Raw genomic sequence first — 27843 nt, 5'->3', positions numbered from 1 at the left:
GTCTCCTCTGGTTCTGATTGGTTCTTTTGCATCCTTTTCTCTCCTAGTGGATGTTCTCACTGTGCCCATCCCTCTGCCCTCCGGAATCCTGTGAGCGTCTTTATGGTCATGATCTTGGACTCTTGGGCTTCCCTGGGGGCTCAGCTGGTAAAGAATCGGCCTGTAATGCAGGAGACCCAGGTTCAATATTCGGATCAGGAAGATCCCCTGGAGAAGGGAATGGCAACTCGCTCTAGTTTTCTTGCCTGGAGAATCCCATGCACAGAGGAGTCTGGGGCTACAGTCCCTGGGGTCACAAAGAGTTGGATACGACTGAGTGACTCACACTTTGGACCCTTTCATCAGATGGGTTGTGTGTGTGTTTGGTTACTCACGCCTGACTCTTGGCGACCCCATGGACTGTAGTCCACTAGTCTCCTCTGTCCGTGGGATTCTCCAGGCAGGAATACTGGAGCAGATTGCCACTTCCTTCTCCAGGGCATCTTTCTGATCCGGGGATCGAACCCGGGCCTCCTGCATTTGCAGGTGGATTCTTTACCACTGAGCCAGCTGGGTGGATTATTCATCTCCGTTCTGTTACGCTCTTTCTCTGAGGTTTTCCGTTGTTCTTTCATCCGGAACATATTCTTCCATCTCTTCATCTTGCTAACCTTTATTTCTTCAGACTAGGTAGGTTGGTTATGTCTCCTAGCCTTGCAGAAGTGGCCTTGTGTGAACAATGTCCTGTGGGGTCCTGTGGGGCCCAACAGCACCCTCTGCCCTGGCAGCAGGACCCGAGGCTTCAGGGCTGTTTCCTGTGTGGGTGACGTGCACCTTTCTGTCGCTCTGGGGCCAGCTGCTGTGGGTGTGCTGGTGTGTAGGACTGGACCCAGCCCAGCTGCCTGGGAGGCCTTGCCTCGTGGCGTTGTTGTGGGCACACTGGTGGGCTGGGCAGAACCCCTGGTGCTACTGGACTAGAGGGAGGGTTCCAGGATTGTACCCATCAGCCCTGGTGTCAGCCCCGGGATCGAGGTCACAGAAATGACTGCAGCCAGCATCCCAGTTCCCAAGGGAAGCCCCGCTACTGCCTGCTTCTCTGGGAGCCTCTCGGGGACCCACAGATGGTCCGGCCAAGGCCCCTCTGTGCTGGAGTTCAGAGTGTGTGAGAGTCTGTGCACAGCCTCTGCACAGCCTCTGGGAGCAGAGGCTGTTTCCTGTAACCCTGGCTGCCAGCTCTTGGTTCTGCACGCCCAGGCGGTAATGCAGAAGTGGGGTGCAGGCCCTAGGGGCACGGCGCCCTGGCGCTGGGGGCCCCTGGCTGGGCCCTTGCCCATGGGTCTGTACTGCAGCACCCTTCCTGGGTCCTTCCCGCTCCGCTCGGGTTTCCCCTCTTCCCTTCTCTCTTTCCCACCCCTTCCTCTTTGCTCCGACGGCCCTCGCATCGTAGGTTCTGACCCCAGACGGCTGTTTGGGACTGGGCTGAGGAATGCGCTGGCTGAGCTGCCTCTCTTCTTGCCTGGCAGACGCTGATCAGTGTCCTTGGTGTTCCGGTGGACAGTGGTCCTGCTGGCTCGCTAGCTCCTCATGGAGGACGGGGGCTCGACGGCCTCCGTGGAGGACCACCAGGGCCCGGGCGGGAGCCCCTCCCTGCCAGTGCCCCCGGAGGGCCCCACCGCGCCCGCTGCCTTGGAGCCCGGCAAGTCCGGGTCCTCGGCCCACAGGCACGTGAGCAGGAGGACCGGGCTGTCGAAGCTGTGCCGGAGCCGCGTGGTGCTGTCGGGTAAGCAGCCTCTCTCCGCCAGCCGGGTGGCGCCTGTGCAGGACGGGGGCCACGCTGGCCTCCTCGCTTGGCGACTCTGCTCTGACGGGAAGCGGGGAAGGCCTGTGGGAGGGTCTTCCTGGGGGTCGGCAGGTGGGAGTTGGCTGGAGCTGGAGGAGCGGGCTAGGTGGGGGGGCGGGAGGTGTGGAAAGCAGAGGAGGACCTGGAGGGGCTGGGTGAGAACGTCCCGCTGCCGGAGTGGACTTTCCGGAGTGACGGTGAACGACCCTGTGGCCGGGGGGCCTGGGAGGGCAGTGGGACAGCGGGGAGCTCAGCGTTCCTGCTGCTGTGTGGGGGTCTTGGCGGACCCCCGGGGTGCTGGGATGCATGTCCAAGTGCTCGTCAACGCCGTAGTCACCTCGTCCTTGGCCCTCTTGTGGGAGCTCGAGGCGGGGGCCGGGTGGGGTCTAACGTGTCCCTTTGCTCTCCAGAGGAGAGGTGGAGCTCCTACTGCCTGTCGTCACTGGCCGCCCAGAACATCTGCGCGAGCAAGTTGCACTGCTCGGCCGCGCCCGGGCAGGCAGACCTCACGGGGTCCCTGGGCAGCACGTCCTGCTGCTCCCTGCTGCGGGCCTTGTCCTCGGGGTGGTCCACGCCGCTGCTCCCGGCCCCTGTGTGCAACCCCAACAAGGCCGTGTTCACCGTGGACGCCAAGACCACAGAGGTGCGTGCTTCGGGGTGTGACCCAGCCGCGCGCCTAGGGTCTGTGGCCTCAGCTTACAGCCTCAGACGGGCGCCCGAGTGTGTCAGTGCAGTTAGGAGAACGGCCGGGTCTGCCTCTGCAGCGGCGAGAGCGATGACTTAGGAGACCTCAGCATGAATCTGTCGGGACAGATCACATCTCCTCATTGATGCGGAGACTCAGGGAGAGGGGGTAGTGCGTCATGTCATCTTATCTGCTGAGCATGGAGAGCCAGGGTTTAAAGCAGATGCGTTTGCAGGATGTGTGTCTGTGTGCACAGAGCTGGGGCTTTCAGGTGGGTGGGCGTGGGGCTGGCCCCCACCTCCACGCCCGTCTTGCTGGGGAAGCCGGCCTGGCTGCAGTCTCCGTGCTGCCTGCTGCACTGCCAGCGGCGGTTTCTGTTTCTCTGGAGGAGCCGGAGTGGCTCTGCTGAGAGTTGCCGACGGCGGGGCAGAGGGCGAGGCCTGCGCCGCCTTCCCCTCGGCTGTCCCAGGGGGTGGAGGAGCTGCTGGTGACTCAGGGCCCTCCCCTCTGTGGCCGCAGATCCTGGTGGCCAACGACAGGGCCTGCCGGCTCCTGGGCCACAGCAGCCACGACCTCATCGGCCAGAAGCTCGCGCAGTTCTTCCTGAAGCCGGACCCCGACGTGGTGCAGGCCCTCAGCGAGGAGCACGTGGAGGCCGACGGGCACGCCGCCGTCGCGGTCGGCACCGTGGTGAGTGCGGGCCTCGGGGCTGCCGGCGCTCGGGGTCGGCCGTCCCGCCCCGGCCTGGCATAGGGGACGGCTGGGAAGGGCGTGGGCGTGGGGGCCACGTCAGAGTGGAGACGCTGCGCCTTCCTGGTGCTCCTTGAGGAGGAACATGCTGGCAAGCCTGCAGGGCCCAGGCCAGGTTCCGGGAGCTGCAGTCCTGCCGCCCCATCCCCGTCTCCACGCCCCCGTGTGTGGTGGTGGGGCTGGCATGGCTACGATGGCTCCCTGGAGCTTCGGGCTCTCCTGTGTGTGTGTATCCAGGCTGGACGTTGACAGGCTGACCTGGGTGTTAAATGCTGAGCCCTAAGCCTCAGGCCCTGAAACACATTAGGTAGGACCACGTACACCCAGAAAATCACCCGTCCACGGGTCGAGCGCCGAGAAGGAAATGTAAACATTCAGCGCGTGGGGTGACTTTCCTCTGAAGCCTGGCCGCACGCTCCCCTCGCTTTACTACCGCGGAGTGGAGTATCTCTGATAGGGCATTCACTCAGAGACCGTAAGGTCAGGCGCCGGAGGCCTTGTTTGCACTTTGATTAATTTCCGTCCGGGAGGCGGGTGAGCGGTGGGCAGGCGTGCCCGCGGGCCGGGCTCGGGCCGCTCTGAGCCCCTCTGTGCTCCAGGTGGACGTTGTGAGCCGCAGCGGGGAGAGGATCCCGGTCTCCGTGTGGATGAAGAGGGTGAGGCAGGAGCGCAGCCTCTGCTGCGTGGTCATGCTGGAGCCCGTGGAGCGGGTCTCAGCCTGGGTGGCGTTCCGGAGCGACGTGAGTCACATTCGGGTGTCCAGCTCCATGTCACTTTGACACTCAGGCCCCCCCCCCCCCCCGCAGCACATCAGCACGTGGTGTCCCCTGGGGCCTTCGGGCAGGAAGAGGGCCTGGGGCCTGGACGGTGTGCCCGGCTGCCCTCCTGGTAGCTGCACTTGGGCAGGGCATCGGCCTCCCTGGCCTCTGTTCCCTCACCTATACATGTGGGATATGAGCTCGGCCCCCCACAGGATGGTGTTAACACTTGGATAAAGTCATACATCGCTCTCTGGGTGGTGGCTGACACGCAGGCCACACTCGAGGCCGGCGCAGGTGTGCCGCTTGTATGTGTGGTTCGTGAGCCTCCAGCGTGAGCCAGGCTTCCGCGGGTGCCTGGGGGAACACGCGTTTGGGAATATCTGGCAGGGGGCGGGAGACGGCATTCTGAGGGTGGCTCCCTTTGCCCCTGCACTTCCAAGGGTGGGGCGGGGGGAGCACCCACAGCCTTGCCTTCAGCTGGAAGGCACGGAGGCTCAGTGAGGTTTAAAGCTGAAGCGCAGGGAACGCAGGTCACAAGGCTTGACACCGGCTCTTCCTCCCAGGGCACCGTGACGTCCTGCGACGGGCTCTTCGCGCACCTGCACGGCTTCGCGTCTGGGGAGGAGGTGGTCGGGCAGCGCCTCACAGACCTCATCCCCTCCCTGCAACTCCCCCCTCCTGGCGAGCACGTCCCCACGGTAGGTCCTCAGGGCCGGGCCCGGGCCACCGGCGCTGCCTGGCCGAGGCTGAGCCCTGTGGCCACTGGCGTCTCTCTGGCTCATGTCGGTCGAGTTCTTAGGCCCAGCTCCATGGCCTGCCAGCAGGGGTGTCTGCACTGCAGTCGTGACCAAGGCTCAGAGCCTCTGCAGCGCCCACCTGGCCACCCCTGCCCCCGGTTCCCTTCCTGGAGCTCCTGTTGGGGCCTCTTTATTGAGAGGTCTGGGGGCTCGAGGAGCAGGAGTGACTGGTGGGCGTCGTCTCTCGCCCAAGTCAGGACTGCGGGTCAGGTGGTGGCGGTCGCTCGGCAGCTCTGGAGGGTGGTGGGGATTCGGGCAGGGGTGGTTCTCTTCTCAGCCGGACCCCCCAGTTCCCAGGGGCCCTGTTTTACAATTAGCGCATGGGCTTCACACAGTGATCGCACTGCCGGGATTTACCAGGTGTCGCAATCAGCAGCCTGCAGGGTCAGACAGTCGGGTGGTCAGGCTGGGGTGAGGTCGGCTCTGCTGCTGCAGGAGATGGACCCTGCCGGGGCGTCGTGGGCTCTCCCTGGCTCTCCTCTGGCTTCTGGCTGAGAGCCGGGCCCTCCCGGGCGATGGGGTGATGGTTTCAGTCCCTCTAGGGCGACGGGAAGCCTCCCCTCTCGCACCTTCCTCTCTTTATGCCCCTTGCTCTGTCCTAAGACAGCAGACCTCCTGAAGCCTGACGCTGTGCAGCTCAGCTGGGGCGACCACTGTAGGGGACTGTTCGGCAGCCTCTTATGCTTAACCCCGGCGTGCTGGCGTAAGTCCTCTTGGACACGCTAAGTCGCTTCAGCGTGTGCTGCTTTCCCCGCTCTGTGGACCGTAGCCTCCAGGCTCCTCTGTCCATGGGGTTCTCCAGGCAGCAGTGCTGGAGTGGGTTGCCATGCCCTCCTCCAGGGGGTCTTTCCGACCCAGGGATCGCACCCACGTCTCTTCTGGCTCCTGCGTTGGCAGGTGGGTTCTTTACCACTAGCGCCGCCTGGGAAGCCCTTGCTTAACTCTGAACATAAGCACACTTCTGCCCCACCCCAGGCACGCATCCAGAGGAGGTGTGCATGCCAGGAGGCATGTGTTTGTGCGTGCCAGGAGACACGCACGCGCACGTGTGTGTGCGCCAAAGGCATGTGCAGGCACACTCCCAGCAGCTCCATGCTGGATCCACCTGTCATCTCTGCTGCAAAAGAGGCTGTGCCCCTCTTTCCTCAGGGCTCACTGGGGCCCGGGGTCTTACTAGGGGAAGCCTGGGGTCTTGATTCCACCCCCGGTCAGGGTGCAGGGCTGGTGCAGGGAGCTCCCCCATGTTCGGGCCTCGGGCCTCTGCAGATCTTGCGGGGGAACCCTTAAAAAGGAGGCAGGCAGCACTGGGTGAGGGGTAGACACAGGCCTGGGGACCGGCCGTCTCGAGAGCAGGAAGGAGCTGACCTGGAAAGCCTGTTAGACACTTGTGCAATTTGCTTGGGAGAGCGGACAGGTTCTGAGTATTTAAAGCAGAGAACCATGATGGAGGACTTGGTGTGTGGATGATGGGGGCCGTGGAGGCAGAGTGGAGATGGACAAGCCACCCGGAGGCCAGCAGTCTGGGGAGCCCCCGCCCCACGGCTGCAGAGGCAGGTGCTAGGGGCCTGGTGGTCCAGCTGGGGAGCGGGCAGGCACTCGCTTCCTGCAGGGTTGGGAGAGGGGCCAGGCCGATCCTGGAGCATGGCTTGACAGCCCGTGTGCACCATGTTTGGGCTGTTCTGGAGTGGGCAGCGGCCGTGCTGGCTTGGGTCCCGGCCCAGCCGCGGCTCTTGCTCAGGTCTCTGCCTTCCCTAGGGTTTGGGGGCGGTGCGGAGATGAGGCAGGAAGAGCAGGTGGAGGGCAGGTGTCCCGGGGGTGCCCGCCGAGCAGCAAAGCCTCACAGCTTGGGCTACCAGAGGTGCCGCGGTGGGCACAGTGGCATGTCTTTCTTCCAGCACCTCAAGATTCAGAGGTCCGTCGGAAGAGCCAGGGATGGCGCCACCTTCCCTGTGAGCCTGAAGCTGAAGTCCCAGCCCGGCAGCAAGGAGGCTGCAGATGGTGAGGCGGCCCCCAGCGGGGGCTACTCAGCGTCCGTCTGGGTGTTCTCTACCATCAGCGGGCTCATCACGCTCCTGCCGGACGGGACCATCTACGGCATCAACCACAGCTTTGCCCTCATGCTGTTTGGTTACGGAAGGGCTGAGCTCCTTGGCAAGGTGGGCTGGGGGGCCGGGCGTGACCCCCACAGGCCTGTGCGCCCTGCCTGCTGCTGCAGTGGCCGGCTTCCCTGGGGACTTGGGCCCAGAGAGCGAGACCTCTGCCTTGGTCCCATGCCCCGCCTGTGCCCATTTGTCTGGACCTCCGGCAGAGCCCTTGTGCGCCAGGTGCCCCCCAGGAGAGGGAAGGGGCTCTGCCTGAAAGCCTGTCCCACACGAGGTCTGGTCTGAGTTCCTTTAGGGTGGTGTCATAGCCTCCACGCCTCCTCCCACCATCTGGGGGCAGCTGTGGGTCGGCTCGGAGGAGGCGCCTCTGTAACCTCCTTCTTGGACTGGGCGGGTAAGCGAGCCTCTCGGGCCACCTGAGAGGGGCCTCCCTGGTGGTCTCAGCGGTCCTCCAGGGCTTCTGGGGAGGGACGCGGGCCCCCACTTGGTTGAGGGGGTGGTTCACGCTGGAGGGAGAGGCTGCTGTGTGCCATGTCACTCGACATCTGAGCAGCCTCTGGCTCTGCCCCTTCCCCACGCCTGGCTGGCCCGGCTCTTGAGGTGGGTGCTGGCCTGGGCTCCCCACACCTTCCACTGAGCACCTCGATGCCTATGGGCAGCCATCCCCTCTCGCCACCCTCGCTGGGGCCAGCACTGCATGCCAGCCAGCCAGAACTTTAACCAGAGCCTCAAAAGAGATCCTTCCCTGTTTTCTAATAGCAATGCCAGTTTGAATTAAATGAAATAGTTCAATTGAAGTCAGCGATCACACAGTTGGAGTATTTTCTGGACAAGGGCTTCCTGCAGGAACGTGGGGACACCAAGTCCTTGCAGGGAGTATGTGAACGCAGGCTGGTTAGGGTTTGCTGAGGGAAAGGGGAACTAGTTACGATTTCCATGATGAGCATCGGGGGTGCTCAGAACTGCTGAGAGGAGCCTGACCCGGGGTTGTTCCGGACCTCGTCCAGGCCTGCTCACGTCCTCTGCGCTCTCTGCCCAGGCGGGGCCTCGCCGAGTTCTGAAGCACCCTTTGTTTCCTAGAACATCACCTTCCTGATTCCCGGTTTCTACCACCAAATGGACCTTGCCTACGACAGCTCCTTACCTCTGCGGGACCTGGCCAGCTGCCTGGACACTGGGAGCCAGAGTGGGCCTGGGGTCAGCATGGGGGACGAGCCTGCCGGCACAGCCCAGGGTGAGGACAGTCCCCTCCTCCTCCCGGGCCGCCCCATCCACAGGAGAGAGGCTAGAGCTGGGGGTGGGCGTGGGCATAATGGGGGCGCGGTGGTGGCATGGGGACCCTGTTCTGTGGATTTGGTGGTCTTCTGTGTCTCTTGTGGGCCTTCCACGTTCCCAGGGGATGGGACGCTTGTGTGGGTCTCACAGCTGTGTTGGTGCAGAGCGCAGGACGGGAGATGCCCAAGTGAGTCACGCGTGCCTGCGTCTGGCGCCACGGCTAGTTGGCAGTCTTTCTGTGCGAGTAAGTGACGTAGCTTTATGTAAGTAGCTGAAGGCAGGACTGATGTCAGATCCATCCCTGAGTCAGCAGTCTCGTAGGATTTGTTTAGTTTTGTCCATTTCCAGTGTTTCTTTTTAATTTAGCTGTGCAGAGTCTTTGTTGCCGGGCAGTCTTTTCTCTAGCTGTGGAGAGCAGAGGCTCCTCTCTAGTCAAGGTGGAGGGCTTCTCATTGCAGGGGCCTCTGTTGGGGAGCAGCGGCTCTTGGGTGCCTGGGTTCCAGTGGCTGAGGCTCGTGGCTCTGGCTGCAGCTCATGGGATCTAGAGCACAGGCTCAGCAGCGGTGGCGCCCGGCCTCACCGCCCTCGTCTCGCAGGCTCGCCCCAGATCAGGGACTGGATCTGCGTCTCTGGCACGGGCAGACGGATTCCTCACCCTGGGCCACGAGGGAGGCCTAGCAGTGCTTTTAACTCAGCATTTAAGATGACGCGATAAAAGCCTCGAGTCCATGCTGTGATGCTGTAGGACCGTGTTTGGGGCGCAGTGTGGGGCTCCCGCTGTGTGGACCCCTCTCTGTTCTCTGCAGGTGGAGCCCCGGGAAGCAAAGGCCAGCGGAGGCTCCGGCAGCCTCCAGGGAGCTCACTTCTGCTCCAGGAGGCTTGACCGGGCAACCCCGTGTTGGCTCGGGGGCCTCCCAGGTCTGCGCCCACGGGGGCTGTCACCTGAGGGCAAGTCTGTGGAAAGACCTGGACTTGGAGGAAACACCAGTGGATTTAATACAGTCAGTGAGGGGAACTATGACTGTGCTGTCGGACGGGACGTGAGTCTCCCTGTCAGACGCTGCGTGTCCGGCCTCAGGTGTGACTGTGCTGTCTGACGGGACGTGAGTCTCCCTGTCAGACGCTGCGTGTCCGGCCTCAGCTGTGACTCGGTGGCGTCCGATGTGACGTGAGTCTCCCTGTCAGACGCTGCGTGTCCGGCCTCAGCTGTGACTCGGTGGTGTCCGATGTGACGTGAGCTCTCCGTGTCAGACGCTGTGTGTCCGGCCTCAGCTGCGACTCGGTGGCGTCTGGCGGGACGTGAGCTCTCCGTGTCAGCTGTGCTTGTCGTGCCTTGGCTGCAGTGTTGGGGTGTCTCCCGTGTCCTGCAGTCTCTCTGTAGTGCACGGTCCCCCTTCTCGTGCCTCAGCGGCCCCAGTGTGCGCAAGCTCAGTAGTTGCGGTTGTGGCCTTAGTTGGTTTGTGGCACATGGATCTCGCTCCCTTACTGGGGATCAAACCCACCTCCCCTGCTTTGGAAGTGCAGATTCTTCACCACTGCACAGCAGGGATGTCCCTGGTGTTCAGTTTTTTAAAAGATGCTTTGTCAGGCTACTGACTCTCTCTGAGTGACCCCTTTTCTTAACATGAGATTTCCTTTGTTGTATCTGGGTTTTTCTCGCTGGAAAGACTCCTTTTTTCTTCTCTGTTTTTTTTCTCTCTGTCACTAATAGTCTTTTCTCTTTGTCCAGCATCTAAGTTCTTTCAGTGTGTGTGTGATTCGTGTGCTTTGTAGGGAATGGGTGGGCGGCGTCACAGGAGCTCTGCCCTCATGGTCTCTAGAGTGGACCTGTGGCATCGCACGCTTGCTCGTGGAGCCCGTCCGCCACTCCTGCCCGCGGGGGCCAGACTCCTCCTGGGAGCCTCGGCCGTGCAGGCCGCTGAGCAGCACGGACATCGCGCCCCTGCCGCCCCGGTTACTGTGGTGTCCCGGCCCTGCTGTAGGCTGGCACTCCATCTGGCCTCTGGAGCCTGGGCAGAGCCAGGTGGCACAAGTATAGCAATGAGGCGGAGAAGACCCTGAGCTCCAGAGGGAGGCAGAGTGGGGATGCTTGCCTTCTCGGGCCCCCAGGCTGGAAGGAGCGGGCAGCCTCCTGGGCAAGGGAGCAGGCTGGGCATGGCGGGGAGGCCAGTGGCCCTGAGGAGAGGAGCAGCCTCAGGCCGCAGGCCTCTGATTCTCCCCCGCAGTCAGAGAGTGGAGCTCCTGGGGGCTGTCAGCAGTGAGGGGCCCGGGCCCGGCTGGGAGCCAGGGCTGCACTGTGGGCGTGGGTCTGGCAGCATTTCTGCGGTCAGGTCAGGCCCCCGCCCAGTGGACAGGAGGCGGTTTTCAGTGGCATGCGCAAGCCAGTGGGAAACACTCTTTTTTGCCAGATTCAAAGGTGGACACCGAGACCTCAAAGCCAGTGGAGAGCCAGGGCACGTGCCCCACGGCCCCCAGGGGCTCCCTCCCTGCCTGCCCGCTGGCACCGCCCGCTCCCAGGTAAGCCCTCCGAGGGAGGGGCAGGTGCGCGTGGGAGGGAAGGGCGCTCTGGACACGACGGCGGAGGTGACACCGGCGCCCCTGCATGGCCATGCCGCCGGCCTGCTGCCCGGGGAAGGAAGTGTTTAGGCAGGATCCAGGGAACTGGTCCCAGCAATCACTTGACCTTTTTAAATAACACAGTATTCTATTTAGAGGAGGAGGGTTCAGTTTGGAAAACTCAGGAAAGTGGAAGTGAGAGTCCCCTTGTGTTGTGTGCAGCATTTTGGTGTGTTTTCAGCCAGTTTCTCATTTTGAAAAATCACTTTGAGACTGAATGTACAGTAAGGCGCCAACCTTGGCGGGCCTTTCTCCTCTCCCCCGGGAGGGGCTGCTGCCGCTCTGCTTGGCGTCCCTCGCTGCCCTGGGGTCAGGACACGGGGCAGCAGGGCCTGTCCTGAGCTCGGCCGGATGCACTTCCTTGTCTCCGGCTTCTTTTGCTAGCCATTGTGTGGGGTTTATGGACACCACACAGTTTTCTGGTTTTCTTGAAATGATGTTTTAAAGCCGTGCTATGAGAATGTGTGTGTTTAAGTACCGAAGAATAATGGTGAGCAGCAAAAGTGCCCCAACTCTGCCAGCCGCGAGCTCCTGCCAGGCCACCTCCCCGTGCCGTTGAGGGTGGGCCCTCGCCATACAGATGTGTGTGCTCGGACACGCCCGTCCCACATGTGTGCACGTGCTGGAGGCACCGTGCATCCCCGGAGCAAGCCTGCCCCTCGTGTGGCACCACAGCTTGCGGACGCAGCCCCTGCCATTTGCATCCACCCCTGGCTTCTGGCTCCGCTTCGGCAGTTGCAGCAGCGTGACCCCATCAGTCCTGGCTGAGCGCTCACACGCACGGGGCTAGGAGGGGAGGGCCCCTGCTCCTCAGTTTCCCTGGAGAGTCCTGCAGGTCCTCGGAATCCCGCTCACAGCTGCCTCCCCTGTGGCGGTTCTCGAGCGGGGCCTGCCTCTCGGTGCCTCTTCCTGGCCCTCTGCTGCAATGCTTACCCATCGCTGCATGCCTGTACCCCAGCCATGCCGGGCACGGCCACTCTCTGTTGCCCTCGGGGCCACTGTCCGGCCTGGGCTGAGCCGGGGCAGCGCCCGGCACTGCCGTGTGGGTGTTAGTGGCTGGGCTGGACCCCTGTCCGTGGCTCCGCAGTCACCTGGGGCCGCGGTGGCCTCTTCCTCTGTGGTCCCCCGTCCCCAGTGTGCTGGGGCCCTGTGCTCTGGCTCCCAGGGCCCCGCGCCCAGCTCTCCCAGCCCCGACTCCTCTCGCCCTCCCGCTCCGCGCTGTGGAGCTGGTGGCATTTGTGGCTGGCAGGGTTCCTCCCCTTTCTCCCCACGCCTCCCGCCATGCGGGGCGCCTGGCCGCCCTCAGGCCGGTGAGCGTGGGGACCGCAGCTTTGCGCACAGGGCCCTAGCGCTCCGACTGAGCCTGTGTGAGCCACTGCTAAGTCAATTTGTCTGGAGAACAGGTGCCTTCGTGTGTCGTTTCTTCACTTTGTTATAGAAGCTCACCTTCTCTCCTGTCCTGTTCGTGGTGGTAATTGCTCTCTGCTGGTCTCTGCTGGAGGGGGAATCCATGTGATCTCTGTGGCTCCTAAGTGACTGTGTCGTCCCGCATCACAACCTGCAGGGGGGACAGCGTCCCAGGAGAAAGCCGGTCACTGCCCGAGCGCCCGCAAGACGTGCCCGAGGGAGGCCCATCCGCCTGGAGTGGCCCGTCGTCACCCGAGGGCCAGCAGCGCTCCGTCTCGGAGCAAGAGCAGCCGGCGACGGCGGAGCACCTCAGCCGGGGCCTTCAGTGGGGGAGTCAATCTGAGCTGGGGGACACGAAGCTGTCTGCTTCCCAGGAAGACTCAGAAGCTGCCATCCCCGGTGCAGACAGTAGTGGGGATGAGACGCACGGCCCGTGTCAGGAGGCGCGGGCGGGGCGGGGCAGCGCCAGCGATTCAGACCGGGGCCCTGACGTTGCCACGGCCACGCCCCACACCGAGGGTCATCTGGCTGGGCAGAGCCCCCAGGGGGAGCAGAGCGTGCTGCCAGAAAGCCCGCGCTTGGCCCCCAGTCCCCCGGGGACGCTGCAGCTCTTGTTCTCGACGCCGCCTTTGGACGAGCCCTGGCTGGAGGCGCGGCAGGACAGAGAGGAGCTGCATACATGCCTGATAAAGGAGCAGCTGTCCGCCTCGAGCCTCACGGGGCCTTGGGGCGTCTCCTACGCCAAGGTGGTCCTGATGGGGCAGCCCCCGCCCTCTGCCCCTGCGTCCTTGTCGGACCTGAGAGCCACAGAGCCACGGGGCGGCCGCTCGGGCAGCTCCTCGGCCTGCTACGCCCTGGCCACTGACCTGCCCGGCACCCTGGAGGCTGTGGAGGTCCCAGAGGCTAGCGAGAATTCGTTTTCCTGGAACCTCAAGGAGCTTGTTTTCAGGGACTGGACAGACCGAACTTCTTCTAACTGTTCCTGCGCCACGTCTGAACTTGGGGGCACACCCTCACCTTCGCTGGTGGGCTCGGACGCAGACATGGGTGCCGTGCACAGGCAGCGGTCAGACGTGCTGGACAACCGGGAGCTGCTGCTGCTGACCGGCACCTGTGTTGATCTCCGTGGGGGCCGGCGCTTCCGTGAGAGCCACCTGGGCCTGGAGGAGACAGAGCCGTCCCAGACCTGTCTGGTGTCCTCCGAGCACCAGGACGCGAATGGCCGCGACAGCCCGAGCTGTGTACTCCCCGTGCTGGCAGCTGGCCCTGAGGATGAGTGCCCACTGGAGGCGCCTGGGCTGAGCCTCCAGGTTACCTCCACGCCCGTGAGAGCCGAGGGCCCCGGCCCTGCACCCCTCAGGGCAGCCGACCTGCAGCCGGAGATCCAGGAGGGCACCTACGCGGGGAGATGCTACCACCGGGACGGCTCGCAGCTGAGTATGTGCAGGCGGGCGGGGTGGGCCGGGCCTGCTCCCCTGCTGCCCCCAGAGTGGGCTCCGTGGGGGTGGGGGGCCTCCTCCTCCTGGTGTCTGGAGGGCTTCATCCCCAGAGTAGTGTGGTGGAAATGATGAATTATATTAAGAAATGAACCTGAAGTTATAGTTTGCCTCCTGAAAGGGCCTCAAGCGCGCGTGCTGGGGGGAGCCCGGGGTCCCGGCCGCTCTGTGTGGTGCAGCAGTGGGTGGGGCCCCAGAGCCCTGGCCACGGCAGTCCCGCCGGGCGAGGAGGTGGGGCTCGGATCTCCACAGGCTGTTGGGCTTCAGGGGCAGCCAGGTCTGGGTGAGGACCGAGCCGCCCTCCCGACAGTGCCGTGTCCCCCGGGGTGGGGAGCGCCTCTGTGTGGCTCTGCACACTGTCTTCTGACTTTCTGGGTGAGGTTTGCCAGGTGTGGGATTTCAAGTGCGCGTGTGCTCCGTGTGTCAGGAGGCTGCCCTTCCCGGAACCTGGGGCTGGCAGTCAGCCCTTTAGCTTGTCCCTTTTTATTTTCCTAATTTTCCAGTGGTGCTGTATTTCAGCCAGTTGTTTTCCTCATTGCCAATTTCCTAGTGTCGACTACAGGGCTTTTTTCCTAACCTTAAAAGAGTTTTATGAGTAATATATGTTATTTGTAGAGATACTAGAAATAAAAGACTAAAAAGAAGAGAGTAAAATGACCTGGAAACCCCCTGCCAGGAAGAAAACAGTCCCACTTACTTCGCTGTGTCCCCAGGAGGCTGTGTCAGCAAGCGCCTGTGCCCCGCTGGTGTGCTGCGGCGCGCAGTGTACAGGGCTGGGTGGCACCTGTGTGCATAGCTGTGTGTGTGGAGGGTGCTGCGGCAGCTTCTCTAGGCTCATCTGCGTTGGTGGCTAGGGGCGGGTCTCCCGAGTCGCTTGGCCTCTGGCTGCCCTGGGGGCCAGGCCGGCCCCGGGCCCTGTGCCAGGGAGGTGTGGCTGCTGGCCTCAGCCATGCCCTTCTGTGGGCAAGGGGGCCCTGCCCGCGCGGCTGTGGGGCTCAGTGGGGGCCCGGTCTTGCCGCCCTCCGCAGGTGTGCAGTTCGAGGTGCGGCGCGTGGAGCTCCAGGGCCCGGCCACCCTCTTCTGCTGCTGGCTGGTGAAGGACCTGCTGCGCACCCGCCTGCTGCTGGCCAGCCTGCCTAGCTCTGCCCACGCCACCTGCGAGCTGCCTGCGGCCAGCCTGGGGGAGGTGGGTGTCTGCGGATGCTGCCCGCTGTCCCCTCCTGTCAGCACCCCGTGCCCTCCAGGGCGGCAGAGGCTCTGCGTGGCTCCCCACACTGCTGCCCGACCTGCTGGGTGAGGCGCGCGCCGCACGTGGGCTTTCAGCTCTGCGTGTGCTCCATGCGCACGGTGGGGCCGGTGAGCGCCAGTTTGGACTGGCACATCGAGGCCCTGGGTGTGCCCTCTGGACAGCAGTCTCCGGCTGGGGACCCCAGGGGCCTGAGGAGTGGGCGGGGCAGTGGCTGCCGCTCTCGGACAGGGGGCCACGGCCGCCTCCGCTGTCCCTCCTTCAGTGTGCGGCATGTGGCCCCTCAGACTTGCCTTTGTGGTTGCAGGTGCTTGGAACCAAGCCCTGGTTTGAGGAGCCCCCCAAGGCCATGGAGCCGGAGGGGCTGGCGGCCTGCGAGGGGCCATACTCCCTTAAGTACAGCACGCTCAGCCCGATGGGCAGCGGGGCCTTTGGCTTCGTGTGGATGGCGGTGGACAAGGAGGCAAATAAGGAGGTACTGGGCTCCTGCGGGGTGGGGCTCTGGACGCTGGGGGGTGGCTCTGATGCACCTCACAGCCTTCCTCCCAGTCCCACTGTGGGTAGACCTGTAGTTGCCAGGGCGTTTGGTGACCATGCTGCCTGTCCCTGCAAAGCCCCAGGCTGCCCGGATACCCCGGGCCTGGCCCGCTGCTTCCTGGGAGAGCCCGTGTGGGACCTGTCGCCACGCTTCTCGTCACTGCTGGAATCTGTCACAGCTGCGTGCTTGGCTGGACAGCAGGGGGGTCTGTGTCCAAGTCGTGTTGGTTTCAGTGATTTTCCAGTCGGTCTGTTTGGTCCTCTGCTTGTGCCCCTTTCTCTTATTTACATCTCATCGCCTTCTTTTCCTTCCTGCTGTCACCTTGACTCGGACCTGCAGAGCCGTGAGGAGTAACAGGTATGCCGCCCAGCCTCCTGGTGGTCCTCTGCCCACTCCAGTGACTCCTTTCATTTCTTGATGGATACCTTTTGTTTGAGGCTGTTTCATTTTCAGTTCACTTTTTTTAAAATTTAAAGAATAAGTGTTGACTTAAGCCAAATGACTTTTCAGCATCTATTGCAATGATCATGTTTTGTTTCTTTTATTAATATGTGAATAACCACAGTCAACTTTTATGCGTAGACTCAATCCTTTACTGCCTTATAACATTTTTTTAGTGCGTTCCTGAACTTGGCTTGCTAATGCATATTTTTAATGTTTATATTTGTTTGTTTGGCGGCTCTGGATCTTAGTCGCAGCGTGGGCAATTTTTAGTCGCAGTTTGTGGTATCTAGTTCCCTGACCAGGGATCAAACCCGGGCCTCCTGCATTGAGAGTGCAGAGTCTAAGCCCCAGGACACCAGGGGAGCCCCCGGGCTTGCTGACGTTTTTATTTGGGGTTTTCTCATTTATATGCGTGCGTTCACGGCAGTCCTGTGGGGCCTGCGGAGCTGGGGACGCCGGTGGCGGCTCGTGCCGTGGCGTCACTTCTGCAGGTGCTCCTGGCCAGAGTGGCTGCCTCTGCTCGCCTCACTCTTGTGTGCATGCGGTCTCCTTTTCGCCGGACTTGCCAGAGAATTGCTCATGCTTTTCATCAAGTGTTTCTTTTCTTTATGTTGCTTTTCTGGTACTTTCTGTAAACTTTACTATTTTTCTAGCTTCTTGGATTGAGTGTGTGTTTCTAAGCTGTGACTTAATACTGAGCGCTGTGCTGTGTGGCGTTTTCTGAGTGTGCTCACCCCTCCTAGAGGTTTAAACACACTGCTCTGGGTGTCGCGTGCTTCTTGGCGGACTCGAGTTGAGTTTCTGTTGCCATCTTCACTTATCTGAGGGCAGTCATCTCATTCTCGTCAGCAGTCCAGTGGGCACTGTGGGCTTCCTTTTTCTTTTCTGTGGCTGCACCACACCGTTTTCTCCATGTATTTGTCTTGTGTCCGCCCATCTTGTGGAATTCTCTGGTTAGTTCTCAAAACCAACATGACTGACATTTTTGTTCATTTTTTTGCCAGTTCTCAGGCCTCTTATTCCATTTTCTTGGCCGGGACATCCAGTCCTTGGTTGAGAAATAGGGGTGACGTGGGGTATCTGGGGAACACCCGCTCCGGGACCTGCAGGGGCTGGTCTTGTCATCAGCCCGCCCGGTTCCTCCATTACCCCCGTCCTCCCGCTGTGCAGGTCGTGCAGGTCCACTCGGGACTTCCGGCTGGCTGCTGACTTGCTCCTGGCCCCCTCACGTTGGACGGTTGTTATTAGGTTTCTTCTTTCACGTCCCAGGACTCGTGGGGGTGGAGGTGGGGGTTAGGTTGGAGGTGAAGGCTCCACAGCTGCTAGGGGGCCAGTGGGAAGGGCTGCAGTGACATCCCTTGTCTCTCTCGTAGGTGGTGGTGAAGTTTATTAAGAAGGAGAAGGTTTTGGAGGACTGTTGGATTGAGGACCCCAAGCTTGGGAAGGTCACTTTAGAGATTGCCATCCTGTGCAAGGTGGAGCATGCCAACATCATCAAGGTGGGGTGCTCTCATGTCTGTGCCCGAGCACGCTGCCCTGGAGGTGTCCCGGCAGGGCCGGACCCAGCTCATCTCTCTCTCTCAACAGGTGCTGGATGTGTTTGAGAACCAAGGCTTCTTTCAGCTGGTAATGGAAAAGCACGGCTCCGGCCTGGACCTGTTTGCATTCATTGACTGCCATCCCAGCCTCGACGAGCCCCTGGCAAGCTACATCTTTCGACAGGTAAGAACAGGCCTGGCCGCCTGGGCCCAGGACTCCAGAGTCAGTGATGCTGGACCCTCCGGTTTGGGGATGTTACTGAGTAGGACATGTGTTTCGAGAAGAGAATTCTGCTGTTGAAGTAGAGAGAGTGAGGTTGGGGTTGGGGAGGAAGAGTGAGGCCAGACATCACCCTGGGGTGACCGAGGATGTGGGATGAAGATTAAAGTGTATTTATATTCAGATGATACCCACCCAGCCTCAAAGAGGAACCAGTGCAGCTCTCAGACTGGGCTTGCAGGGTGTGCATCTGATCTGAATCCTTGTCCACCACGGGGAGACCCTGCTCATTTGTATGTGGACCTCACTCGAGCCAGCGTCTCACAGGACTGCTGGGACTAAATCAGAGAGTGCAGAGGCCTCTGTGCAGCACGCCCAAGGCAGGTGCACAGGCAGTGCTGAGTGGATGGAGCTGTCCAGTTAATTAACCTGCAGAGATTGTGGTTCTGGCCATCTCGGTTTACACTGAGTATTTGTCTTGGTTTCTTTCGTGTCTATCCGTGTAGTGATCTTAGTCTGTTTGTTATTTTTTGGAAAGGGAGAGTAGCCAGCTACGCAGAAAGGTGTCCTGTGAAAGAGAAATTGGGTATTGGGGTGGGGCGGGGAGAGACAACAGTTCTTTGGTTTGGGGAATGTGGGAGTTTCATTCTGGATGGTTCCTTGCTCCCTGGAAAAGGTGGAGGGATGCCAGGGGGTGCGGAGTAGAGGGATGTGACCAGTCCACAGGTTTGCTCTTGGTTTCCTGGAGCTGACTTGGTTCCTAATAACAGCTTCCATGAACTGATATTTCTTCCCCAAAGCTATGAATGCCCAGAAATTACTGGATTTCTGAAATTAAATTTCTGAGGCACCTGCTTGTAAGTTTTGGTCATCACAGTTCTGCCCAAAGAATGCCACCTCTCCCCGTCTTCCTCCTCTGAAAGGTTATACAGGCATCTATCTCCTTTACTTGACGGTGTAGGTTTGTTTCTGAAATCTTCTTGGCAAACAGGTTTCCGTGTGACGCGACATGGGGAGTTGCTTACCCACAGCTGCTGCCCGACTGCTCTTCGTTCAGGGCTGCTGATGCCGCTGACTCTATGCCCGATACTGTTTAACTTCTGCAATGAGTCTCCACGGCCCTTTCGTAAATCAGTGTGCACAGTGAGCATCAAGTGTAAATACGGACTCAGGGCTCTACAGGACCGCAGTGTCCCGTGTAAGCGTGTGCGTCGCCTCCAGCTCCGGGTCGCGTCTGCTCGGTGCGCGGCTTTCCTCCGCGGTGAGCGGTGCCCTTGGTGCGCGGCTCTCCTCCGCGGTGCGCGGCTCTCCTCCGCCGTGAGCGGCGCCCTTGGTGCGCGGCTCTCCTCCGCGGTGTGCGGCTCTCCTCCGCCGTGAGCGGCTCTCCGCCGTGGTGAGCGGTGCCCTTGGTGCGCGGCTCTCCTCCGCCGTGAGCGGCTCTCCTCCGAGGTGCGCGGCTCTCCTCCGCCGTGAGCGGCTCTCCTCCGTGGTGAGCGGTGCCCTTGGTGCGCGGCTCTCCTCCGCCGTGAGCGGCTCTCCTCCGTGGTGAGCGGCGCCCTTGGTGCGCGGCTCTCCTCCGCGGTGCGCGGCTTCTCCTCCCATTCGGGCTTGTTACTGCTTTGTAGTTAATAACCCTCAAAGTCGTCCATATTCAGTGCAACGTGCGGTTTCTGCTTCCCACCTGGAGCCTCTTACGTGCGTGTGCACGTGTGTATGTCGATATGTGTGCATACACGTGTGAGTGTATGTGTATATGTGAATGTACGAGCATGGACATCCGTGTGTGCGTGCGCACATCTGTGCAGTGTTGCACGTGCAGATGCACGCATGTCTGTACACACATGTGCAGGCATGCACACGTTTGCGTGTATGTGTATGTAAACATGCGTTCATTCATTTATTCTGGCCAAGCCAATAAAACTCTTACTTTTGCTCATGCTGAGTCTTCGCGACCCATTGGACTGTAGCCCACCAGGCTCCTCTGGGATTTTCAAGGCAGGAATACTGCAGTGGGTTGCCATGTCCTTCTCCAGGGGATCTTTCCAACCCAGAGATTGAACCTGTGTCTCCTGTGTCCCCTGCATTGCAGGCAGATTCTTTATCTGGTGAGCCATTGGAGAAGCCCTCTTTATTTATTTAAAGTTAACTAATTATCGCAGAAAGTGAACAGGAGCTAAAAAGCCTCTTGATGAAAGTGAAAGAGGAGAGTGAAAAACTTGGCTTAAAGCTCAACATTCAGAAAACGAAGATCATGGCATCTGGTCCCATCACTTCATGGCAAATAGAAGGGGAAACAGTAGAAACAGCGTCAGACTTTATTTTGGGGGGCTCCAAAATCACTGCAGATGGTGACTGCAGCCATGAAATTAAAAGATGGTTACTCCTTGGAAGAAAAGTTATGACCAACCTAGATAGTATATTCAAAAGCAGAGACATTACTTTGCCAACTAAGGTCCGTCTAGTCAAGGCTATGGTTTTTCCAGTGGTCATGTATGGATGTGAAAGTTGGACTGTGAAGAAGGCTGAGCGCTGAAGAATTGATGCTTTTGAACTGTGGTGTTGGAGAAGACTCTTGAGAGTCCCTTGGACTGCAAGGAGATCCAACCAGTCCATTCTGAAGGAGATCAGCCCTGGGATTTCTTTGGAAGGAATGATGCTAAAGCTGAATCTCCAGTACTTTGGCCACCTCATGCGAAGAGTTGACTCATTGGAAAAGACTCTGATGCTGGGAGGGATTGGGGACAGGAGGAGAAGGGGACGACCGAGGATGAGATGGCTGGATGGCATCACTGACTCGATGGACGTGAGTCTGAGTGAACTCTGGGAGATGGTGATGGACAGGGAGGCCTGGCGTGCTGCGATTCATGGGGTCGCAAAGAGTCGGACACGACTGAGCAACTGAACTGAACTGAACTGAATTCAGCTTAGTTTGTCTGCCATTAATTGTTGCTTCTGACTCAAAGATATTCATTTGTAAATGTAAAATTGTCTCTAACGATCTGAATGACTGTGTCCGTGAAATCACTGTGCTGATCGGCAGAGCTGGTGTCCGCGTTATGAGTGGCGTCAGAAGGCGTACTGATTTTACTTAGACTTCACTGAGACGCTACTGCTGTTGATCTCCCTCACCACACGTGCAGTGTGGGCAGGCAGCAGCACATCCTAGTAACTACCCTCTCGCAGTGGAGACAGTGGACACTGATGCGCTTGGCCCGTTTCCTGGGGAGTTCCTTTGAGGCCGTACCGCTGAAAGGCTGCACGTGTTGGGGAAAGCACGGCTCCACACTGCACTGCTGTTTGAGAAGCTGTCAGAGCAAGCTGTCAGAGCCTGGAAGTTGCAGCCTGGAGCTGGGCTTCTGCTCCCAGCCCTGCTCGAGTTGCCCGATGAGCTCTGGGGAAATCACTGCCCCTCTGGGCCTTCTCCTGGGCCACTGCCCACACAACGCAGCCCACACTCATTCAGGCGTCCACCACGCGTCCTGTGGCTTCTGCTGCCGTCTGTCTGTCCTCCCTAGACGATCATTCTGCCTGTCGTGGGGTGAGTGAAAGTCTGCCGGGGAGGTCACTGGTGGCACACAGGCTGAGACCTAGAAACTGTTTAGAAGCTGTGTTTATGTGGGGCGTCCCTGGAAGGGCACAGCCACGGGTGAGTGGGTCCTGCAGAGCTGTCATACACGCGGTCCCTCTGGCTGACGGTGCCGCCTGGCGTTCCTGGGGATTTGCCGAGGGGCAGGCTAGTGGCTCAGATAGTAAAGAGTGCCTGCAACATGGGAGACCCGGGTTTGACCCCTGGGTCGGGAAGATCCCCTGGAGGAGGGCATGGCAACCCACTCCAGTGTCCTTGCTTGGAAAATCCCAGGGATGGAGGAGCCTGGCAGGCTACAGTCTGGGGGGTCACAAGGAGTCGGCTTCAGTTTCCTTCTCTGAGGCCTCGTGTTAAGTGGCCTTATCCCAACGGTGGCCCCTGTTCCAGCTGGTGTCGGCCGTGGTGTACCTGCGCTCCAAGGGCATCCTCCACCGGGACATCAAGGACGAGAACATTGTCATTGCCGAGGACTTCTCCATCAAGCTCATCGACTTCGGGTCGGCCGCCTACCTGGAGCGGGGCAAGCTCTTCTACACCTTCTGCGGGACGATCGAGTACTGCGCGCCTGAGGTCCTCATGGGGAACCCGTAGGTGTCCCGGGCTGGCAACCTGTGCTCACACCTTCCACGGTAGCAGAGGGAAGCGGCTTCAGGTTGTGGCTCTTTTTGATGAAGGTGCTGAGTGACAAAGTATGCTTTGGGAGGTCAGTGGGCAGGAAAAGGAAGCTCAGTCAGGAACTCAGGAAAAGGGAAGCCAGGGGTTCATTAGACTGTCTTCTCACCTTTTGTGTTTGGAGTTCAGTATAATCAAAAGTTAAGAGAAGATAAGAGTCCCCAAATTTGGGACTCTTCAAAGGAATGAAGAGAATTTTTTAGTTGGTTTGTTTATCTCGATGCCAGCACTAGCAGTTTAGTGCGGTTGGGCTGGCCGCATGCGGCATGGAGCGCTAACGCAGGGGGCCTGGGCTGGAGCACACCCGCTGCTGTGGGCGGCGCTGTCGCTCACCGGCTCGCCTCCGCGCCCGCTGGGCACGGGGCGCGCCCCCCGCTCTTGCTGAGATGAGAAGCGGGTCCAGCTCTGTGCTGGGGGCCCGGTCTCAGGGAACTCAGGAGAGGGAAGGACGAGACGAAGCTCAGGGGTTGTAGGGCTACACCGAGCATGGGAACGGTGCTCAGTGTTTGCACCCCGAATACGTAGATTTCTGTCTTTTCCACATGTGATGGAACTGGTCTTTACCCGTGTGAGCTGAGCTCCAGGCAGGTCTGACTGCGGGTGCTTCACTGTACCTCTCTAACACGTCCTCTTGAGAAGCGTGGCTCTGACGTGTCTCCGAGGCAGGCTCGTGGTTAGAGCATCCAGGACTTTCACCGTGGGTTCTGCACGCATCTTCCCTCTTGTTTCCACACCCTTCCGTCCCTGGGTGGGAGACTGGCCCCCACTGCTGTCATAAGGACAGTCCTGTTGGCCCAGGGCCACGCCTGTGGGCTCACGGGTGTCTGTGGCTGCTTTTGTGCAGCCCTGGCAGAAAGGGTTAGTGTCCAGAGGCCACGCGGCCCCAGCCTGCGTTAGTCACTGGTGCTTTACAGCAGGTGTGCTGACCCCTGCTCTGCTCTACTGGAGTTTCTCCTTGGCCTCCAGAATCCTTGCAATCTCTTTCTACAGAAGTCTGATTCTCTCGTTCTGGCATTTTCTCTCCTCTCACTTCCCTGAGGTCTGTCATTATGATTGCCTCCCAGCCCCCCTGCCCCTGGCTCCTGCCTCCTGGTGTCCCCGGCCCTCTGTGGCCCCTGGAAGGCAGAGGGCTCTTCCTGGGCCTCTGCTCACCAGCTCCCTCAGCCGCCGCGTCTGCACTCCTGTCTGATGAACACAGCTGCTCCCCAGGGCTCTGGGGGCCAGGCTGCCCCCGCCCCCACCCACAGCTCCAGACCTGAGGGACCAAGCACGCTGGCAGCACGGGGCCCGGCCCTCTGTGCAGGACCAAGGTGGATTCACCCTGCTGGTCTGCTGTGGGCATTAGGGTTGAGCCATGTAGACGGCGGGCAGAGCGCCAGCCTCTCAGAGCCCAGGAGCAGTAGCTGGGAGGAGGGCATCTGTAAGCACAGAGGAGAGCCAAGAGCGCCCCAGGGCGCCATCCCCGAGGCCTGTGGCTCCGCTCCCCACCACCCCCCCCTCCCGCTGCTGAGGGCTCACAGAGGCTCCCCTGGGCCAGTCTCACCTCGGGTTCCTGCAGGCCTTCCCTGAAGGGCGGGCCGCCCTGCCCTGAAGCCGCCGTGGCCCCCCCGGTCCCTGGGGGCCTGGGCACCGCCCGCACTCCCAACTTTCCCCTCCTCCTCCTCCAGGAAGCCCCCCGGGGGACACTGCTCGGCCCCTTGCCACCTGCTGACTTGGTCTCAGCTGCTGAGTGGGCCTCTGCTTGTCATCTTATCCCCAGTGGGTGGTGGGCGCCTGGCGGAGGGCGGACGTGGCCGAGGAGTGTGGTACGTCTCGCTGGGAGTTGCCCTTGGGTGACGTGCAGGGTCCCAGCTGTCTTGTGGGGCTGGCCCAGCGCCCCGAGCGCCTCCTCTTCCTCTGACAGGTACCGGGGGCCGGAGCTGGAGATGTGGTCCATGGGGGTCACGCTGTACACACTGATCTTCGAGGAGAACCCCTTCTGCGAGCTGGAGGAGACCGTGGAGGCCGCGATAAACCCCCCGTATCTGGTCTCGGAAGGTGAGCTCACACGGGCGGATGTCCTGGGCCAGCCCCCGTCTCCGAGCAGTGCACGGTGTCGCCCACGCAGGCACAGCCGGCTCACTCTCTCTTCCATTCCTCTCAGACTTGGATCTGAATGGAAGGGCGATTTGGAGGTGACTTTGATGTCATGACTGTCCTCAGCGAAGTTTGGACTGGACGGGCTGTCTTCTGAGGGACACTGGCAGCCTCTGAGCATGGCCGCGGGGAGGGGGAGGATGGACTTGAGCCCCCCAGCCGCTCGTGTGGAATCAGGGTTCTGTCCCTCCTGGAGCTCCTGTGAGCTGGCTTCCCGCAGAGCTACCAGAGCGGCTTGTATCTGCAGTGCGACCCCTGCCAGCAGGGCTGGATGGCCCCTCAGACCCATGCCTGGAGGAGCTCCAGGGAGCCGGACCATGGGGTTCTGAGGTCTCCCAGTTGCGACACGTGATCCCAGAGTAATCATTCATCGTCACAGGTGGTGAGGTGATGGGTGCCCTTAGGTGTCAGGCCTGAACCTGGGCTCTTCACTCAGATTGGAGGCCCAAGTCCCAGTTCACTTGGGCTGCCATGCCTTCCCATTGGGTCTGCAGCAACGACGTTTATTTCTCACAGTCTGGAGGCGGAGCTCCCGAGGTCAGGGTGCTGGCAGATTCCGGCTGGTAGACAGCTGCGTCTTCCTGTGTCCTCACGGGGCAGAGACAGGAGAGAGCAGGCCCTCTGGTGCCTCTGCTGATACGGGCACTGATGCTGGGGGTGGTGGGGCGCACAACCTCATCTGACCCTCTTCACCTCCCAAAGGCCCCACTTCCTGTTATCATCATGCAGGGAATCTGTGGGGGGGCACAGTGCAGTCCAGAGCGGCCTGAAGAATTGTAGAGCTTTCCTAATGTTCTAGATCCTCGTGATAGCAGGGCTCTTGCAGCCTGCTGCTGCACCTTCCGGGGCGCCCCGCCCTGGGGCTAGGGGGCGCTGGTCCACCCTGGGGTTGGGGGCCTGCTCCACCAGTGGCGGGGTGGGAGTGGGCTGCTCCGAATTCTGCCCCCTGGGCTCTCAGGACGCTCCCCCGGGCACTGAGGTCTGGGGTGGCCCCGGTTTCGTTGACACCCACACTGTTAAAGAAAGTGGGAGCCCGATGCAGACTCAGGTGTAGGGCTCTTCTCAGCACCCCTGCTCGCTTCCCATGGGGAGAGGCCGGGGCTCCGCAGCTGGCCCCCTCCCTCCCCTCCCGCCACACGACGCCTGTGTCCATGGCTCTGTGTCTCCAGAGCCCCAGAGGGCAGCCCACGCTAGGGCTGCCGCCCGCTGGTGTCGTGAGCAGCGTGGGAGCTCGAGCGCTCTTTCATTTCGGGGCCACACACACCTCCCGCAGCACTTCGGGAAGCATGGCTGGGGACCCCGCCTTCCAGAAGCCCCGCGGTGCTGGTCAGAAGTGGGGGCCCAGGTCCTGCACTCACGCAGTGCACGCCACCCGCCCCCAGCCTGGGCCACCGTCAGCCCTCTGACCACAGGCCCTTCTGTCCCCAGACCTCATGAACCTCATGTCTGGGTTGCTGCAGCCTGTGCCCGAGCAGCGCACCACCTTGGAGGAGCTGGTGACAGACCCCTGGGTGACACAGCCCGTGAACCTGGCGGACTACACCTGGGAGGAGGTGTGCCAGCTAAACAAGTCAGGTGAGCGGCGCGGCCTGTGCACCGCGGGGCGAGGGGGTCCCGGACACCGGGGTGGGGCCCAGGGCTAGCCTGCTGCCCGTGAGCCGGACTCCAGAGGCCCTGAACACCCCCGGGGCCTCAGAAGGTGGGCAAACGCCCGTGGGTGCCCGTGGCAAGGGCAGACCCACAGATGAGGTGGAGGCCAAGGGAGAGGCCTTGTGAAGTGCAGCTGCCGATGGCCAGAGCAGGCCGCAGCGGAGGAGGAGAGCAGAGGGCGAGGGAGCTGGGGCCCGCGGGGGGCAGCGGCGGCCCTGTGTGTCTGGGGCCCGCTGCTCAGGGGCCGTGTCCGTGGCTCTGGACGTGCAGCTCCGGCACAGCGGCGGGGTCCAGCAAGCCTCAAATGATGCCGGGTGGGTTCTGCAGGGTTCCTCTGGTGCCTTCTGCTCTTCAGAATGCCTCCACAGGGAAGCCAAGGGTTTCAGAACGCTGTCGCGGGCAGGTGATGCAGCCTACCTCTCTCTCCCTTCAGACAGCAGAGCTCTGCCCACCGTCGGTCTGGAGCTGGACGGCAGGAGCCCTGGAGCCGCGGCTCGGGCCCCGGAGCCCCACCGGCCCTCGTGCAGCAGGGCGGGACCCAGAGCGCCGGCTGACCCGGCTCCCTGCTGCTCTCTGGCACTCGGTTAGGGAGGCATGGCATTCTCAGGCCCCTTCCATTCAGAGAGTAAGCACTCAAGAATTAGGCCTGGTTCACTTTCTAAAAACTCATGTGTTAGAACCAAAGCCAGGGATGCTGTACTATTTTAGGGTTACACAGTAGACACGGAATTCATTGTTTTTCATGGCCTTGAGAAAACATGCTAGTGCTTGAGTTTTGTACTATTAAAGGGCTTTTCACTTGTGAATTTGCAAAAGGCACGTGGGAGGTTCTCAGTTCTCTGTACTTTTGTATACGTGCCTGCGTTCTGTCTCCTCTGACTTGGCGTGTGCTGGTCTGATGCGTGGAGTGTGGAGAGCTGTTCGCCAAATGGCCAAACTGTTTCTTTATTTCCTTGAATGTTTTCCAAATTAAAGCAGTTTTATTAGTAAACAATCACCCTGACTTGGACCACGTGAATTCTCCTGCAGGGCTGGTATGGGAAGCACTTCATTTCCTTATTTTCCTGTCTGTGCGTCTCCCTGTGCCACAGCTGGAGAGAGGTTCCGCCTTGGTCAGCTTGGGGGCCCCTCCTGTGGGTGTGCCTAGCAAGTCTCTGAAGCTTGGCCAGTCTAGGGAGGCTGGAGGGCATGGTGTGCCAGCCATTCCCCTTCTGTGCAGAGCTCAGCAGGGCTGGCCCATCATCTGTCTCTGCTCTTCTGCCACCCCGACCCCTCCCAGCGCCTCAGCACCCCATGACTATGCAGAGGTGCCCGGCCCTAGGGACCCCTGACCTGTGACTATGCGAGGGCGTCCGGCCCCGGGGACCCCCGACCCGTGACTATGCGGGGGCGTCCGGCCCCGGGGACCCCCGACCCGTGACTATGCGGGGGCGTCCGGCCCCAGGACCTCCCACTCGTGACTATGTGGGGGCGTCTGGCCCCAGGGAGCCCCCTGTGCCTATGTAGGGGTGTCCGGCCCTGAGTGTCCCTCTCCCAGTCCTGATCAGGACCCAGTGCAGCTCTCACTCAGATAACTCCTCCCCTCTAGGCTCCAATCCACCCTAACCTGAAATTCAGCCTCTATTTTGTATCTGTTTTGGAGGGGAGGGAGTGGTTGGGGTCAGAAGGAAACCTTTCATTTTTCCCCCTGCTCAAATAGCAGGAAGAAGACAAAGCCAAACGCAAGGCCCCAGCACCCTTTCCCACGTGTCCTCACTCTCTGCCGGGCCGGGGCTCCTGCCCAGAGGACCGAGAAGATGCCCAGGGCCAGCCTGCCCCTGGTGTGATCCTGCGCCCACTTTCCAGTGTTTCTGTTGGAAGTATGCGGCTGTCTTGATGACAGTTCATTTTATTCTCAACTTCTGGGATATAGGATGTCACCATCCCTTCCCTTTAGGAAGTGCTGCCTGAGTCTCTCTGACGTCTCAAGAGAATGACGAGGGCCCTTCCTCTGTTCAGCAGAGATAGTAGAGGCAGGACTTTTAGAAGTGTATTTTTTAAAGTCTTTAGTAAGTTAGTGACATTTACTCTTCAGAATCAAGTAAGTCTTATGATGAAGTAACTCT

At 60.8% G+C, this 27843-nt stretch overlaps 1 protein-coding gene across 1 annotated transcript; it reads left to right on the top strand.

Moving 5' to 3' along the window:
- The first annotated feature begins 509 nt into the window (after positions 1–509).
- Positions 510–26735, top strand: PASK (PAS domain containing serine/threonine kinase). The gene is made up of 18 exons (XM_040231965.1): positions 510–1759; positions 2230–2462; positions 3024–3194; positions 3854–3994; positions 4579–4713; positions 6708–6968; positions 7995–8148; positions 10598–10706; positions 11663–11847; positions 12339–13649; positions 14737–14894; positions 15262–15429; positions 17310–17435; positions 17524–17658; positions 21668–21867; positions 23856–23989; positions 25517–25663; positions 26172–26735. Exons 1-18 carry the CDS (start codon positions 1564–1566, stop codon positions 26324–26326), a joined length of 4119 nt encoding a protein of 1372 aa, XP_040087899.1. The 5' UTR covers positions 510–1563; the 3' UTR covers positions 26327–26735.
- Positions 26736–27843: the final 1108 nt, after the last annotated feature.

This window comes from Oryx dammah, unplaced genomic scaffold, assembly GCF_014754425.2.
Source record: "Oryx dammah isolate SB20612 unplaced genomic scaffold, SCBI_Odam_1.1 HiC_scaffold_28, whole genome shotgun sequence".
NCBI lineage: Eukaryota > Metazoa > Chordata > Mammalia > Artiodactyla > Bovidae > Oryx > Oryx dammah.
This window is presented reverse-complemented; position numbering and strand designations above follow the sequence as displayed.